The sequence below is a fragment of the Chrysemys picta genome, chromosome 7, assembly GCF_011386835.1.
Source record: "Chrysemys picta bellii isolate R12L10 chromosome 7, ASM1138683v2, whole genome shotgun sequence".
Classification (NCBI taxonomy): Eukaryota; Metazoa; Chordata; order Testudines; family Emydidae; genus Chrysemys; species Chrysemys picta.
Window position 1 is genome coordinate 34295079 of NC_088797.1, and position 14933 is coordinate 34310011.

Below are 14933 nucleotides of genomic sequence, written 5' to 3' on the forward strand. Positions count from 1 at the left end.
GTTACTAATCCAGACAGATGCTGGACCCAGCCAGGGGCTGAGTGGGCTTTCCCTCTTCAGTTGTACTGGAAGAGTTTGGGATTCAGCAGCTGCTGGGCAGCATGGCTGGGAAGGTGCTAACAACAGATAATGGACAGAGGGTCAAATTCTGTCCTCAGTGCTGAGAGCACGCAGCACCTAGTGCTTAAAGTAAAGGGCCTGCTGGGTTTTATGGCTGACCCAGCACATGACCTCAGGCAGTGGCACTGAGCCAGCAAACTGGGGAGGGAAGAAAAGGATGTGGAGAGTAAGGGTTCCATCCTGGGAGCAGCACCTACTGCTTTAACTACTGATTGCAGCCTCAGCCCTGCACCCCCAGCAAGAACTGGGTTGCTCCCTGCCCCCTCCCGCGTTCCCAGCCAGGCTCTTTGCAGGGAGGCTGGCACAGTCATTCCCTTTCCACAGGGTTTGGATTACAGAGGCTCCCCCCAGCCCAACTGCAGGAACATCTGCTCCAAAAGGGCCCCCATAACTCAAGCTGCCCAGAGAGGGCAAGCGGGAGCCCCAGGCCCAGAGTGCCCCATATGCTGCTGCTCCTTCAGGGAACAGAGCCTTAGAATGGGCTTCCCAGCCCTGAATGCTTGGGGAGGGTCCTGGGACACAGGCCCCTTCTCACTTGCCCTCTGTTAAATTATCACCTTCAGCAGCAGCTTTGAAACCCCATTCCAAATCCAGGCCAGTGAGGCAAAGCCCCCCACAGGGGTATCAACAGCAGCCTGGCTCCTGCCTATGCCCACTAATTCCATACTGGAGCCCACACTCATTCCCTCAGGCTTATAATAATAATAATTAATGGAGATATCCCATCTCCTAGAACTGGAAGGGACCTTGAAAGGTCATCGAGTCCAGCCCCCTGCCTCCACTAGCAGGACCAAGTACTGATTTTGCCCCAGATCCCCAAGTGGCCCCCTCAAGGATTGAACTCACAACCCTGGGTTTAGCAGGCCAACGCTCAAACCACTGAGCTATCCCTCCCCTTGGGGGGAGGGTAGGAGCTGGACTGCCTAGCCACAGCTGTTTTCCATCTCCTCACCCACGCAGCTCCCTCCCCCTTGGTGGGAATACTGCCCCCGCTGAGGGGAGCACACAGCACCGTGCACCAGGGCAGGAGAAGGGGAGTCACAGCCTATTCAAACCCCAGGGCTGTACCTCAGGCTCTTTACTGACCATGGGCCAGGCCTGGGTGTCACATCTCACCTGGAGGATGGTATGGTCCTGCACAGCAAGTGCCCCCCACTCTCCCAGTCCTGCCCCACACCCTAATGTTGCACTGGGGCCAGCCCTGAGAGTAAGGGGAGAGCACCTCCTGCAGAGCTTGGACTTTTCTTTGTGCTATCCCCTCCCCATAGTGCCCCCATTGAGCATGTGGGGTAGGACAAGGTCACACTGTAGGAATGGAGAGAGCAGAGGAGTCTCTCCACACAGACTGCCTAGGGCAGGGCATCTTCCCTACCCAGGCAGGGCCAGGCCTTTCCCCTCTGACTTCTCCAGTTATTCCTCCCAGCCTCTGTCTATGCAGCACCTGCCATGACAGACCCCACTCTTGGGTACGGGGCATCTGTGCAGCACCCGGTGTGACAATGGGGTCCCCATCTCCGCTACGGGGGGTGATAGTGGCAGCAGCATTTTCTGTGCAGCATCTGGCACAACAAATCTATGACCCTTGGACTATGAATCTGTAGTGGGGTCCCCTCTCGGCTGGTGGGGGTCTGCTCAGCACCCATCCTGCTGGCTGCCCCCTCCAGCTCAGCTGGGGCCTCCTTCCCATCAGCCCACCAATAGCAGCATGGGGGAATAATGGGTGGCGGCGGCGGCAGAACAGATGATGTTTATTAGTGTCCCTGGTGCTGGGGCTTGCGCTGTGGCACTCCCCCAGGGAAGCTGGACACATACCCCCCTGCAGCCGCTATGCTGGGTTCCAGTCCTGGGGAGGTGAAATGGTCAGTCACTTCTCTGGGCTCAGTCGGGCAGGGGGAGGGGCAGAACCACGGTGTGAGGGTGGCAGAGGGAACCACAGGAATCCAGGGCCGGGGTGGGAAGGGAGCTCCGGTCACAGCACGCATGAGCCAGGGCGTCCTTCAGCTGTTACACTTCTTGGCCACTATGAGAACGGCCGAAGGCACCAAACCTGTTGGGGCAGGAGACAGGCTGAAGCCAGGAACCGAGTGCATATGGGTTGTGAGGGGAGCAGGTTTGATCCCTGAGAGTGGGAGCGATTTCAGCACAGGGGTCTGAGCTGGAAGGGCCCTGGGTGTTCTGTGGTTTGCATCCTCCCCCGAGAGCCTACAGGGCCGCAGCCTACCCTGCCCAAGTGAGGACAACAGGGACAGAGCTGGCTCTTGCAGTGGACTCTCTGCTTACAGCTCGGGCTCCTGTCCCCAGCACCAGCCAGCAGCACCACCCCACAAGCAGACTCCATGCCCTCCCTTCTCTGATGGGGGCCCCGAAGGAACAGCTGGTGGTCCTGCAGTCATGAGTCCCCAGCCCAGATCTGTTCTCAAAGGACTCCCCGCTGTTGCTTAGTGGATAGAGTAGTGGGGTCTGGGAGTCAGGACTCCTGGTTTTATTCCCCAGCTCTGGGACGGGAGTGGGATCTAGTGGGTCAGAGCAGGGCACCTGGGAGCCAGAACTCTTGGTTCTATTCCCCAGCTCTGCTGCTAACCGTGCCCTCAAACCAGTCACTTTGCCTGCCCCTCCCCCCCAGGCTTACCTAGCTCCTGCAAGGGCTTCTCCATGTCCTCGTCAGTGAAGATGCGGCGGGGAAAACTGGTGAGGAGGTGGAAGGGCTCCCCGCCATCCTTGCGGTTCAACTCTATGTACAGCCGCACGGCTGCCAGCTGCTCCTTGGCCTTGAAGGTCTGCGTGAGCGACGTCCCGTCCAGCAGTCTCACCTGGACGGAGGGCAAGAGGGGCTGAGTGCAGGCCCCATGCCACAGTGGGGCAGCATGCTGGGAGGGCCAGTCCCCCTGCGTTAAGAGGAGAGCTGCCTGTGTTCTCCTTGTCTTGCAACTCTGGGTGTTATCTCAGAGACAGAGGGCTTCCTCCAGAGCTGCAGCAGCAAGCCAGATCAGGCCAATATCCCAGTGACTGCCTGGGACCCCCACCACCCTTCCCAGCAAGACCTGCTGTCTGCACCCACCCAGAACCCACAGCAGGGGATGATGGGGGGTAGACTGGCATGTGTGTAACGAGCAGATGGACGAAGCACAAGAGTCTGTGGGGCTGCCCCCTACCCGGGTACCTGTATTCGGCACTGGTCATACTCTCTCTTCGTGGGCGGTTCCTGGCTGGGGGATGAGGGCACCGGTGTCTCCTGCGCTGACTCGGCTGGGGCCTGGGAGCTGCTGCCACCTCCAAACTGGATGGGAAAGGTACACAGAGTGGGACAGGCACTAAGATGCAAATGGGTTCCCCTTCCAGCCCAGGCTTCCCTAGGGACCCCACCCACCCACTCCCTAGCACTCACACAGCGCCCCCCCCCACCACCACCACCACCCATACCCAGCAGGCACAGGACAAAGCCACACCCAGGGCATCTCCCTCCCTCCATATAGGGAACTGAGCATGGGATCTCACATGGTGAATGGGACCCACCACAGCCCCACCCCCTCATCAGCTCTTCCCCCTACAGCCTCCTTCCACACACACACACCCCACAACCTCCTTGCACCTCCCTCCCCCAGCTTAAGGAACAGCAGTGGCAGGAGCCACCATGGGGGGCCCGGATCCCACCCAGCCACGGCTGCTTACCCACCTTCTTGACTCGCTCTGCCTTGTCCCGCTCAATCTTCTCACGCACCCGCTGCCTGCAAGGAGAACAGGCCCAGTTAGAGGTAGCAGCATGGCAGAGGGCGTTTCTGCTGCAACGTCACGGCAAGGGCAAGTTCCATATCTACATCCACTCCTCCCCCTTTCCCCAATGCACCCCATCCCACTGCCCACCACTCCCTCCACCCATGCACCTACTCCCTCAGTCCCCCACGCATCCCCATCCCACTCTCCCCGGGCTCTCACTTGGCCAGCTTCTCCTCCATCTTCTCCCTGCGCCTCTCCTCTGCCATCTTCTTCATCTCGTCCTCCTGCAGCTTCTGGCGGATCATGGAGAGCTCCTGACCCTGCTTGCGCCGCTGCTTCTCCCGCTCAATAGTCTCCCGCTTCTCCCGCTCCTCCCTCTCCCGCTGCTTCTGTGCGATCAGCTCCATCATCCTGCGGGAGGGACAGGAGTGGGCACCACCTTCCACAGCCCCTGCTTCCCACAGGACCCACAATCCCCCTTGCTCCAAGAGCTACGCTTCCCAGCATGCCATTCAGCTGGCATCCCAGGGGGACAGGTCTCTCCCTGACAGCCAGGAAATCAGGGAGGTTGAGGGGGTCCTTCCTACCGCTTGGTCTGTTCCCTCTTCTCCTCTTCAGTCAGGGGGTGCTTGTCATCTCCCTCCGCCGAGCCCTCCTCCACGAGATCTGTAGGGAAAAGCCTCCATTATCCTCTGCTCAGAGGCGAGCACCTCCTGCTTCCCACACGGGGTACACAGGTAATGAGCAAAGCACTGGGGCATCAGGGTGGGACCAGGATCCTTCAGAGCCCCCGTCACTCCAGGGCCTACCCCACATGGATGCGGGGGGGACCACAAGTGTGTGAGCCTGGACCGCAGCAGGGCTCCCAACCCGCCCCTCCTTCAGGCAAAGCCCACCCCTGAGTCAGTGGGATCCCAGCGCAGGTGGAGGGGGTCGCTCAAGGAAGGAACAGCCAAGAAGCAGGCAAGATACTGGTGCATATGAGCCACGGCTCAACCTAGAGGATCCCACAAGTCAGGGTGAGCAGCTTGCCCCCCCTCCACCCAGCGCAGGCAACTCCCCAGGGCTGTTCAAACCTGCTCTGGCTTCCACGGTCTCGGGGGTGCTTCCCTCGGGTGGCTCCTCCGTGCCCAAGACATGGCCCTGGGGAGGCACGTACGGCTCATCCACGTCAGGGTCATTCTCATGCTCCATGAGCCTTTTGAGGAGAGAGAAAGAACAAGCATCAGCAAGGAGAAGGCAGAGTCACAAAGGATGGAAACGCAGACAGATCTAGGGGGAGGGGGGGCTCCAACACACCAGTCCATGGCCTGCTCGATGCCTTGGTTCCCCGTCAGCGCCAGCGCCTTCTCTCTAAAAGAAACAAAGACAGCCATGGCTGAGTTCCATGCAGGAGCTGCACAGCTCTATTACTGCCCCATTCCCACAGCAGCATCGTACCCATGAAATGCTTCATAGACCAGAGACAGATGGACAGCTCAATGGGGTGACCCAAACCGCCACTGTCCAGGCCCTGAGAACAAATCTGGGTCTCCCCCTCTCCGGCCAATTGACAGAACATTACCCCCAACCTGGAATAGACACCACAGCCACCAGTGTAACATCAATCCGCGAGCCAGGGATGAGGGGGACTCAGCAGGAAGCACAGAGGGGCCCGTGCCAGGCTGTATAACTGAAGTGATAATAACTCATGCTGGTGGAGGCTCTGGAAGGACTAGAATACTGTCTGCTTCAGGGCTGAGCCAATCCTTAGATATTGGGGGCTAAGATGAGGCCTTCATGGGGCACGTTGTCCTACAGCTGCTTACTCCTTTGGGTGCAGAGGCACAAATAGCTCCCTTCTCTTCCCCCCTTACCCCCCCAGCACTGGCCCCTCAAAACCCTCCTACTGCCTAGGAAGGCCTACCCAAGAGCACGGAGGTGATTTCCCTTCTGCTCATGGCCTTGGTGAGATCAAGACTGGAATCCTGGGTGCTACCTTTGAAATTTGGTGTTGAGCCATTGAAGAGGGTGAGGAGAAGAGCCTCAAAAACAATTTGAGGGCTGAAGAAAACGCCTGACGGTGAGAGACTGAAAGAGCTCAATCTGTTTAGTTCATCAAAAAAGAAGACAGAGGTGATCTGACTAGAGCATACGTAGTGGGGAAAAGAGCAGGCACTGAAGGACTCTTTAATGTAACAGAGACAGGGAGAACAAGAACCAACGGCTGGAAGCTGGTGCCAGACACATTCCAATGAGAAACAATGCACGTTTTTTCCCAGGGAGGGTGATTGACCATTGGAACAAGCTCCACAGTGCAGGGGTGGAGTCTCCATCTCCAGCCCAGGCTCACTGCCCTTCTGGAAGATGTGTTAGTGAAACACAAGTGATCAGGCTCAATTCAGGGGGAACTGGGAGACATTATCTGGCCTGTGCTATACCACAGGGCAGACTAGTTGATCTAATGGTCCCTTCTGGCTTTACCCTCTATAACAGCTTCTAGTAATCCTCTGAAGCACCCTGGGAGCCAGGGCGAGAAGGACCCTGGTTCTGCTCCAGTTGGTCCATTGCAAGGGAACTGACGCTGCTGGCCCCTACATCCAGCTTTGATACATGTAGCAGATTTGATTTCAAACAGATCCTGCTGTTCACACTCACTGGCTGTGTTCACTGGCCGGTCCCCCAGTGCTGTTCATGAGGGCGTGCCCAAGCTGCTGGGGTTGTGAATTCAAGTTAAAGAACATCAAGCTGGCCCCAGCCCCTGCTTTGATTTGGTATTACCAAGGGGGTGCAGCACAGGCATCATTACACAGTGTCTCTGACATGTGACACAGCCAGTCTCCAGCCTCGTCCCAGGGGAGCATTGTATAAATAAATAAATATATGGAGATATATTTATCTCATAGAACTGGAAGGGACCCTGAAAGGTCATCGAGTCCAGCCCCCTGCCTTCACTAGTAGGACCAAGTACTGATTTTTGCCCCACATCCTTAAGTAGCCCCCTCAAGGATTGAACTCACAACCTTGGGTTTAACAAGCCAATACTCAAACCACTGAGCTATCCCTCTGCCCAGTAAGCATTCCTTGTTTAGTCTGAAGAACCCGGGGCGGGGCTGGGCAGCGGCATCATCCCTGTTGTTCTGGTGGGGAAATTGAGGCAAAGGGACAGGACTCCCAGTCCCCATCCTCTAACCCACTAGACCCCACTCTCCTCCCAGCACTGGGGATAGAATCCAGGAGTCCTGCTCTCAGCACTAGATTTTCCCACATTGCACCAGATCCCGCCGTGCTGCCGTTCTACAGCCATAGCCCATGACCCCCAGTCACTGGTAGGGAGCATCCCGACCTGGTCAAGATGCAGTGGCAGCTAAAGCAGCCTGTGGACGGCTGGGAGGGCAATGAGGGGATGGAAATAGGGGCATACATACGCTCTGTTCTGGGAGAAGCCCATCTCAATGAGACTCTCCAGTGCTGTGCACTCCATGATGTGCTGCTCTGGACCGAGCTCTCTCTCTGCAAAGGGAAGAGAGGGAGAAGACGTGTTACAGGGCAGCTCCAAGAGGATCGGTGGCTGCTCAAGGACAGAGTGGGACAGCTGGAGAACAGGATGTAATATGTGGCACATCCACTACTTGAGAGGTTCCTTGGGCCTGGACCCCACATCTCTCCCAGTGCCAGGAATAGAACCCAGCAGTCCTGGCTCCCAGCTCCTATTAGATCCCACAGACCCCTTGGGCTCACATGATTTATGCTGCTATAGTGGGATTCACCCCAGGACTAAGCAGCATCACACAAGAGGGTTACAGGTAGGCCAGGGGGCAAAACCCATGGCAGACAAGGGCAAAGGGGCCACTCAGGCTGTGCCCAGGTGCAGAGCATTGTCCCTGAAGAGGTGTCCAGGAGCCAGAGAGGATGGGGTGTGATGTCATTTAGCCCTCCTCTACCCACTGGGTTAAAGGTCCCCTTAGACCCTGCAACCAATGACTGGATACACCCAGCTCACAGCTACATTCAGGCCCTGGCACCGGGGTCCACTCTCCTCCACTCCCCACCTCTGCATGTCTAGTGGCACCCCCTCAGGCGGAGACTCCGTCTCATCCCTTCTTTACAACCCCCAGGCAGAGCCCCCCCACACCTCCCACAAGCCCCTGTATCTCCCCAGAGCCCCCCTCCAAGCCCCTGTATCCCCCTGTAGAGCCCCCCAAGCCCCAGTATCTCCCCACAGAGCCCCCCACATCCCCCTGCAGAGCCCCCCCAAACCCCTGTATCTCCCCACGGAGTCTCCCCTCGCGGGGGGCGGGCTAGGGGATCTGGGGGGGCAGGTCCCGGCGGGGGATGGTATCCTGAGGACTCACCAGGTCCAACTATCGGAGGCTCCGCGCCGGAAGCAGCGAGACTCGAGCGGCCGCTGTGTTTGGTCATGTGAGGGCGGCAGACGGCAGCCGCCCAGGAACAAACTGCGTCGTTCCGCGCTCGTCCTTAAAGGGGCAGAGACCCGGAGCGGAGTGGGGCTTAGTGGTTAGAGTGGGGAGGGGGGGAATCAGGATGCCTGAGTTACATCCCTAGTTCTGCCACTGATTCACTGGGTCACTCGGGGTGAGTCACAGCCCCACTTTCTGCCTCAGTTTCTCCACATCCAACGTGAGAACCTACCCATTAATAGCTGCCCAAGCCACACTCCAGACAGGGGGTCCACAGAATAACCAGGACAGAGAGAAACATCCAGCCATGCCCTCTCTAGAGTGACCCCTTTCCCCCCTCATCCAGTGGAACTTATCTCAGCCTCCCCACTGCAGGAGCTGTCAGGTCCCAGGCTCTGTCTATCTCACTGAGCCTATGCCAACATAATCTGGTTCCCATCACCATAGCATCTGGCTCCCTCACAATCTTTACTGCATTTATCCTCACACACCCCAGGGAAGTAGAGCTAGGCTATTATCCCCATTGAACAGAGCAGGAACTGAGGCACAGAAAGACTAAGTGACTTGCCCAAGATCACACAGGAAGTCTGTGGCAGAGCCAGGAAGTGAACCCGGATCTCCCAAGTTTCAGACTAGTGCCCTGACCAACAGACCATCCTTCTTTTCTTGTGGAAGCAAGCCCCCTGGTGCCAGAGGAGAGGAGTGACGAGCCCAATGCCCATCCCCAAGCTTTCGACTCTTTTAGGGCTTGTCTGCACAGTGAAGTTATTCTGGACTAAGGTAGGGTGTGAATTCAAAGCACAAGGGCTATTCTGGAGCAGTTTCCCAGGTGGCTGCTTTTACTCTGGAATAGCTGTTCCGGTCAATCTCCCCAGTCATGATGAGAAAAGACCATTGTGTGCCAGGGCCATGTGCTACTGAGGAGACTGTGCTGCAGCCCATAGTCTGCATTCCGTCTCCAGTCCCTGTGGGATGCACATTGCCCAGGGCCCCAGCAGTGAATGGACACTGTGCTAGGACATGATCTCTACAAACTCAGCTCCCCCCTAGATTCCTCGTGATCTCCTTTGATGCCCTAAATCCACCCCACACCCAGCCCAGTAAGGTGGCTCCCCAGTCAGGGAAATGCAGAGCAAAGGAGATATTTCAGGGGGCCCAGCTGTTGTTACTCCAAGACAGATGTGGGGGTGGCAGCCTGATTTTACCCAGGGAGATGGGAGCTGAGACAAGGAGCCTGATCTGAACCTGGGGGATGAGGTCTTGGGTGAAGGGTGGAGTCTCTTCGCTCCTCTCTTGGTCTACGAGGCAGGTGGAAGAGGAGATGACTTTGCTTTGAGGGCACATGTGGTGTGAGATGGGGCTGTGAGAGACATCTCCCTAACCCAGCATGACACTGCTCAGGTTGGAACATCCCAGCTGAGGCCACAAATGTTTCCTCGGTGATGCCCTGCATCCGGAACCTGCACACATGAGCAGAACCTTGACCTTCCTGGCCCAGCACCAGTGAGGGGCTGGAGGCACCTGGGCTGGTCAGGATGGTGAGAGGCAGTGGATGGGAGGAGTTTGTTGTGTGTATGTCAAATGGCTGCCTCATCTTGCCCCACCCCAGAGGCAGCTGCATCTCCCCGCTGGATGAGGGATCCCTGTGTAAATAGCCCCTGTGCCCCACCCCAGAAGGGGCTGCATCATAGTTCTGGGCAAGGGATTCCTGTATAAACAGACGCCATACCTCATGCCAGAGCCAGCCACATCTCAGTGCTGAATGAGGGATCCTTGTGTAAACAGCTGCCATGCCCCCATCCCAGAGGCAACTGCATCTCAGTAGCAGAGGCAGCAGTCTCTGTATATATACTGCCTGCAGTGCATGTTGGGATCCCACCAGCAAAATGTCAGATACTGTCATATTGAGCACTGTAGTCCCTTTCACCCCCTCATCTGTCTGTCTATCCTCCCCTTGCAGCAGCCCCCAGACGCAGGATCACACCTAGGCCTCATGCCTCATGAGCCAGGTCCAGCCTTGTTCTACCCGGCATGGCCAGCTCTCAGCATCCCTCCAGCCCCTTGGGCATCTGGAAATATTGTGGCACAAGAGCATAACTACTGCAGCTGGCCAGACGCTGAGGGCGTGCGAAGAGCCCCCAGCTCGGAGAGAGTGGGGCCGGCCTCAGTCAGAAGGAGACGGCAAACGCATCAGGGCCCAGGGTACAAAGCTAGTCAGGTGAGTTGGGGGGCAACAATGCTGGTACATCTGGATAACAATTGGGGGCCAGGGATCTGGGGGACTGGCTCAGAGCCACAGCCCAGGTCAGGACCCCCATGCAGATCAGTGATCCTTAGAGATCCTACAAGACCGAAAAAGGCATCTTATCTAACCCTACCAGGGGATCCCTGTATAAACAGTCCCTGAACACCACCCAAGAGGCACCTGCATCTCAGCATTGACGAGGGTTCCCTGTATGAAGAGCCCTTGTGCACCACCTCAGAGGTGACTGCATCTCAGTGCCAGGTGAAGGATCCATGTACAAACAGCCTCCGCCCCTCACCAGAGGCATCTCCATCTCAGTGCTCCCCATGATTCCTTCCTGGTGGGATTAGTGAATTACTGGGTAAAAAGTGCTGAGACGCTCAGATGAAGGGGGGCCTCTAGAGGGTGCAGCATGGGCATTATTATATGGCTGACTTATGTGAGGTGGAGGGCCCCACACTCCCAGCCAGCAGGTCTTGTACAAGGCAGTGACAGGGGATTGCTGGCGGGGTGGGGAGAGCAGCTCTGAGTTCTAGTTTGGCCCCTCACTCTAGCTCTGCCCTTTCTCACAGGGACCCTGGGCCTCTATGCCCCCCGGACCCACAACAGCCAGCGTCTTCTGCAGCCACCAGCCCCTCAGGGTGAGGAGGAGGGCAAAGGCCCAGGCTGTTCAGCCACTCCAGATCCATGGCCTATCCCGGGGCCAGTATCAGCAGCTGTTCCGCTCACTGGTGGAACGGGAGCTGGATCCAACAGAGACCCCAGGCCATGGGCTAGAATGGGGCCGCAGGATCAAAGAGCAGCTGTTCTACGCTGTGGGCTGCCCCCGCTACCGGCAGCTGGTGGGCCCCGACGGGCATGTCCGGGTAGTGGAGTATGCGCACCGCACTGGGCACAGGCAGGCCCCACCCCACTATGACATCGACACTGGGGATGAGGAGTCACCTGGCACCGAGGAGGCACCAGGCCCACCCTAAGAGGCCAATCCTGCAGAGCCCAGCTGGGCCCAGCCACACGCAGGCAAACCTCTGTCAATTACACTGTGAACGTGGCAGCGTGTGATCTATGTCCTGTCTGTTGTGAAGGGACCGAGGTGGAGCTGAGTCTGGGTCAAGCCAGGTAATTGTTCCCAGCCCTGGGTTTCTTGATTGCCCTCCCAGGCATGGACCCCATGGGTAGGGTTACCTACGTCCGGATTTTCCCGGACATGTCCGGATTTTTGGGCCTCAAATCCCTGTCCGGGAGGAAATCCCAAAAAGCCGGACATGTCTGGGAAAATAGGGAGGGAGGGGTCGTGGTGCTCGGCCGGGGGCCAGAGCCGCTGGGGCCGGTGGTGCTCGGCCGGGGGCTGGAGCCACTGGGGCTGGCGGTGCTTGGCCGGGGGCCGGAGCCACTGGGTGCGGAGCCGCTGGGGCTGGGGGCTGGAGCTGCTGGGGCCGGGGGCCGGCGGAGCGCAGTGCTCGGCTGGGGGCCGGAGCCGCTGGGGCCGGGGGTGCTCGGCCGGGGGCCGGAGCCGCCGGGGCCAGGGCAGGCCGGAGCTGCTCGGCCAGAACCAGGGCCGGTGCCCCAGGGCCCGAGCTGAGCCGGGCGGGAGACGCCGGGGCCAGAGCCTCTTGGCCTGGGCCAGCCGGCCGCCAGAGGGAGCCGCTCGGCCGGGGGGGCCGGACTGGGCCGCACCGCGCCCCGCCCCAGATCCAGCCCCAGCTTACCTGCTGCCTCCCTGTTTCAGGCTTCCTGCGAACATTTGATTCGCAGGAAGCAGGGGAGGGGGAGGAGCAGGGGGGCAGAGTGTTCAGGGGAGGGGGCAGAGTTGGGACAGGGACTTTGGGGAAGGGGCGGAGTTGGGGCGGGTCTGGGGCCCTGTGGAGTGTCCTCCTTTTTTTAAATTAAAATATGGTAATCCTACCCATGGGGCTCCGCAGTCCAGCTGCCCTCGACCCCAGAACTGATGCTCCAGGCCTCCTGAACCCCTAGTTGCTTACATTGACATCCCACTGGCTGTGGGTGCTCTGGGCTTCTAGTTTAACCTCTTGAGGGACAATACGGCAGGAACGCAGGGAACACAGAGTTAACGAAGGCAGCTCTGAACCACAGTCACTTTACTCTCCAAAAGCGTTCAAGAGTAATGGATCTCTGGAAAATAACAAAAGTCCAAAACCCCCACGCTGCTGGACTCCCCCATCCTGTGCATCCAAGGCCTCTGCTGGTGTTTCAGGCTGTTCAGCTTCCTCCTGTCCTTGCTCTTCTGCTTCCATGTGGCAATGGCTGCTGCCCACTCAGTGTAGCACCCCACTCTCTTCCTTCTTTGGCTGTGTGGTTAGCTGGATAGCTCCCATACCCTCCCCCCAGCCAGGCACCTGTGCAGAAGAGGTCCAGGTGGGTAGCTCACCACTCAAGAGTCATTTGACCGCGACAGCTGCAGATTATGAGTCCTGGTGGATTCTCCGTGCTGGGCCTTTAGCAAGCTGCCACGCCCCTGGGCTGGGCAGGGAAGCTGGCTGTAGGCATTTAAATAGGTTCACCTTCATCAGGGTTACATCATACAAATTGGACTTCACAGTTTGATATAGACATATCCCACTGTGTCACATAGATATCCTAGTACAGAGCCGCCCCTCAATGGGGCTGGGATTCTCAGTTACCCCAGTACAGACTCCCTTGGGTGGAGCTGGGATTACCAGTTACCCCAGTTAAAACCATTTAAGAACACCTTACTAATGCACAAAAAGCTTCAATCCGAGAACTGAGGAAGAAGACTGTGCTGGTTAAAAAATTGACCTGGTTTAGAGGGGAAGAGAGGGCAGAGATTAAATATATATAGAGAGAGAGAAACACATGGAAAAAAGGGGACGTTGATAGTAATGAATATATATCAGAAGTTAGGCATTGCAGAAAATTGATAAGGGAAGTAAACAGAAACAAGGAGAAATCTATGATCAGCAGAGTTAAGGACAATAAGAAGGAGTTTTTAAAATATATTAGGCACAAATAGAATCCTGACAGTGGTATTGGTCCATTACTAGATGGAAATGGTAGAACGATCAATAATAATGCAGAAAAGGCAGAAGCATTAAATCAATATTTCTGTTTTGTATTTGGGGAAAAACATGATATAGTCTCATCATATGGTAATAATAACCATTCCACTCATATCTTTCCATTCAGCTAGTATCTCTAGAGGATGTTAAACGGCAACTACTGAAGTGGGTCATTTTAAAATCAGCAGGTCCAGTTGTCTTGCATCCACAAGTTTGAAAAGAGCTGGCTGACAAGCTTTCTGGACTGTTACTGTTGGTTTTCAATAAGTCTTGGAGCATTAGGGACGTTCTGGAAGACTGCAAAAAGCTAACATTGGGCCATTTTTTGAAAGGGTAAACGGGATGACCTGGGTAATTATAGTCCTGTCAGCCTGACATTGATCCCAGGCAAGATAACAGAGCAGTTGATTCATGGCTCATTTAAGAATTAAACGAGGGTAATGTAATGCGGATCAGCAGGTTTTATGGAAAATAGGCATATTTATGGCAAACTAACTTGATATCTTTTTTGATGAAATTACAAGTTTGGTTGATAAAGGTAATAGTGTTGACGTAATATACTCAGACTTCTGTAAGGTGTTCGACTTGGTACTGCCCAACATTTTTATTAAAAAACTAGACTGATATAAAATTAACATGTCCCACATTAAATGGATTTAAAAACTGGCTTAACTGATAGGTCTCAAAATGTAACTGTAAACAGGGAATCATCATCAAGCATGTGCGTTTCCAGTGGGTCCCCCAAGGATCAGTTCTGGGCCCTATATGCTATTGAACTTCCTCATTAATTATACCTCTACCCCAATATAACGCTGTCCTTGGGAGCCAAAAAATCTTACCGCGTTATAGGTGAAACCGCGTTATATTGAACTTGCTTTGATCCGCCGGAGTGCACAGCCCCACCCCCCCGGAGCGCTGCTTTACCGCTTTATATCCGAATTCGTGTTATATCGGTTCGCGTTGTATCGGGGTAGAGATGTACATGGAAGAAACATAAAATCGTCAATGATAAAATTTGCAGATGACACAAAAATTGGGGGAGTGGTAAGTAGTGAAGAGGACAGGTCTCTGATTCAGAGCAAATCTAGATCTCTTGGTAAGCTGGGTGCAAGCAAAGAATATATCTTTTCATATAACTAAATGTAAAGGTATACAGCTAGGAATAAAGAAAGTAGGCCATACAAACAATGGGGGACTATCCTGGGAAGTAGTGACTCTGAAAAAAGATTTGTGGGTTGTGGTGGATAATCAGCTGAACATGAGTCCACAGTGCACCTCTGTGGCCCAAAAGGCTAATCCAATCCTGGAATGCATAAACAGGAATCTCAACTAGAGGTACAGAAGATTTCTGCATTTAGCACTGGTGTGACTGCTGCTGGAATACTGTCCCCTGTTCTGGTGCCCACAATTCAAGAA

The 14933-nt window shown here is 55.9% G+C and overlaps 1 protein-coding gene across 1 annotated transcript; it reads right to left on the reverse strand.

The window, feature by feature from the left end:
* Positions 1–1851: 1851 nt before the first annotated feature.
* UBXN1 (UBX domain protein 1) lies at positions 1852–12207 on the reverse strand. Its single transcript, XM_005289257.5, has 11 exons — positions 12189–12207; positions 8169–8291; positions 7242–7326; positions 5134–5187; positions 4911–5032; positions 4422–4500; positions 4054–4245; positions 3794–3845; positions 3281–3397; positions 2750–2930; positions 1852–2167 (listed from the first exon to the last, which is right to left on the reverse strand). The coding sequence occupies exons 2-11, from the start codon at positions 8233–8235 to the stop codon at positions 2118–2120; spliced, it is 999 nt and encodes a 332-aa protein (XP_005289314.1). The 5' UTR covers positions 8236–8291; positions 12189–12207; the 3' UTR covers positions 1852–2117.
* Between the last annotated feature and the right edge of the window lie 2726 nt (positions 12208–14933).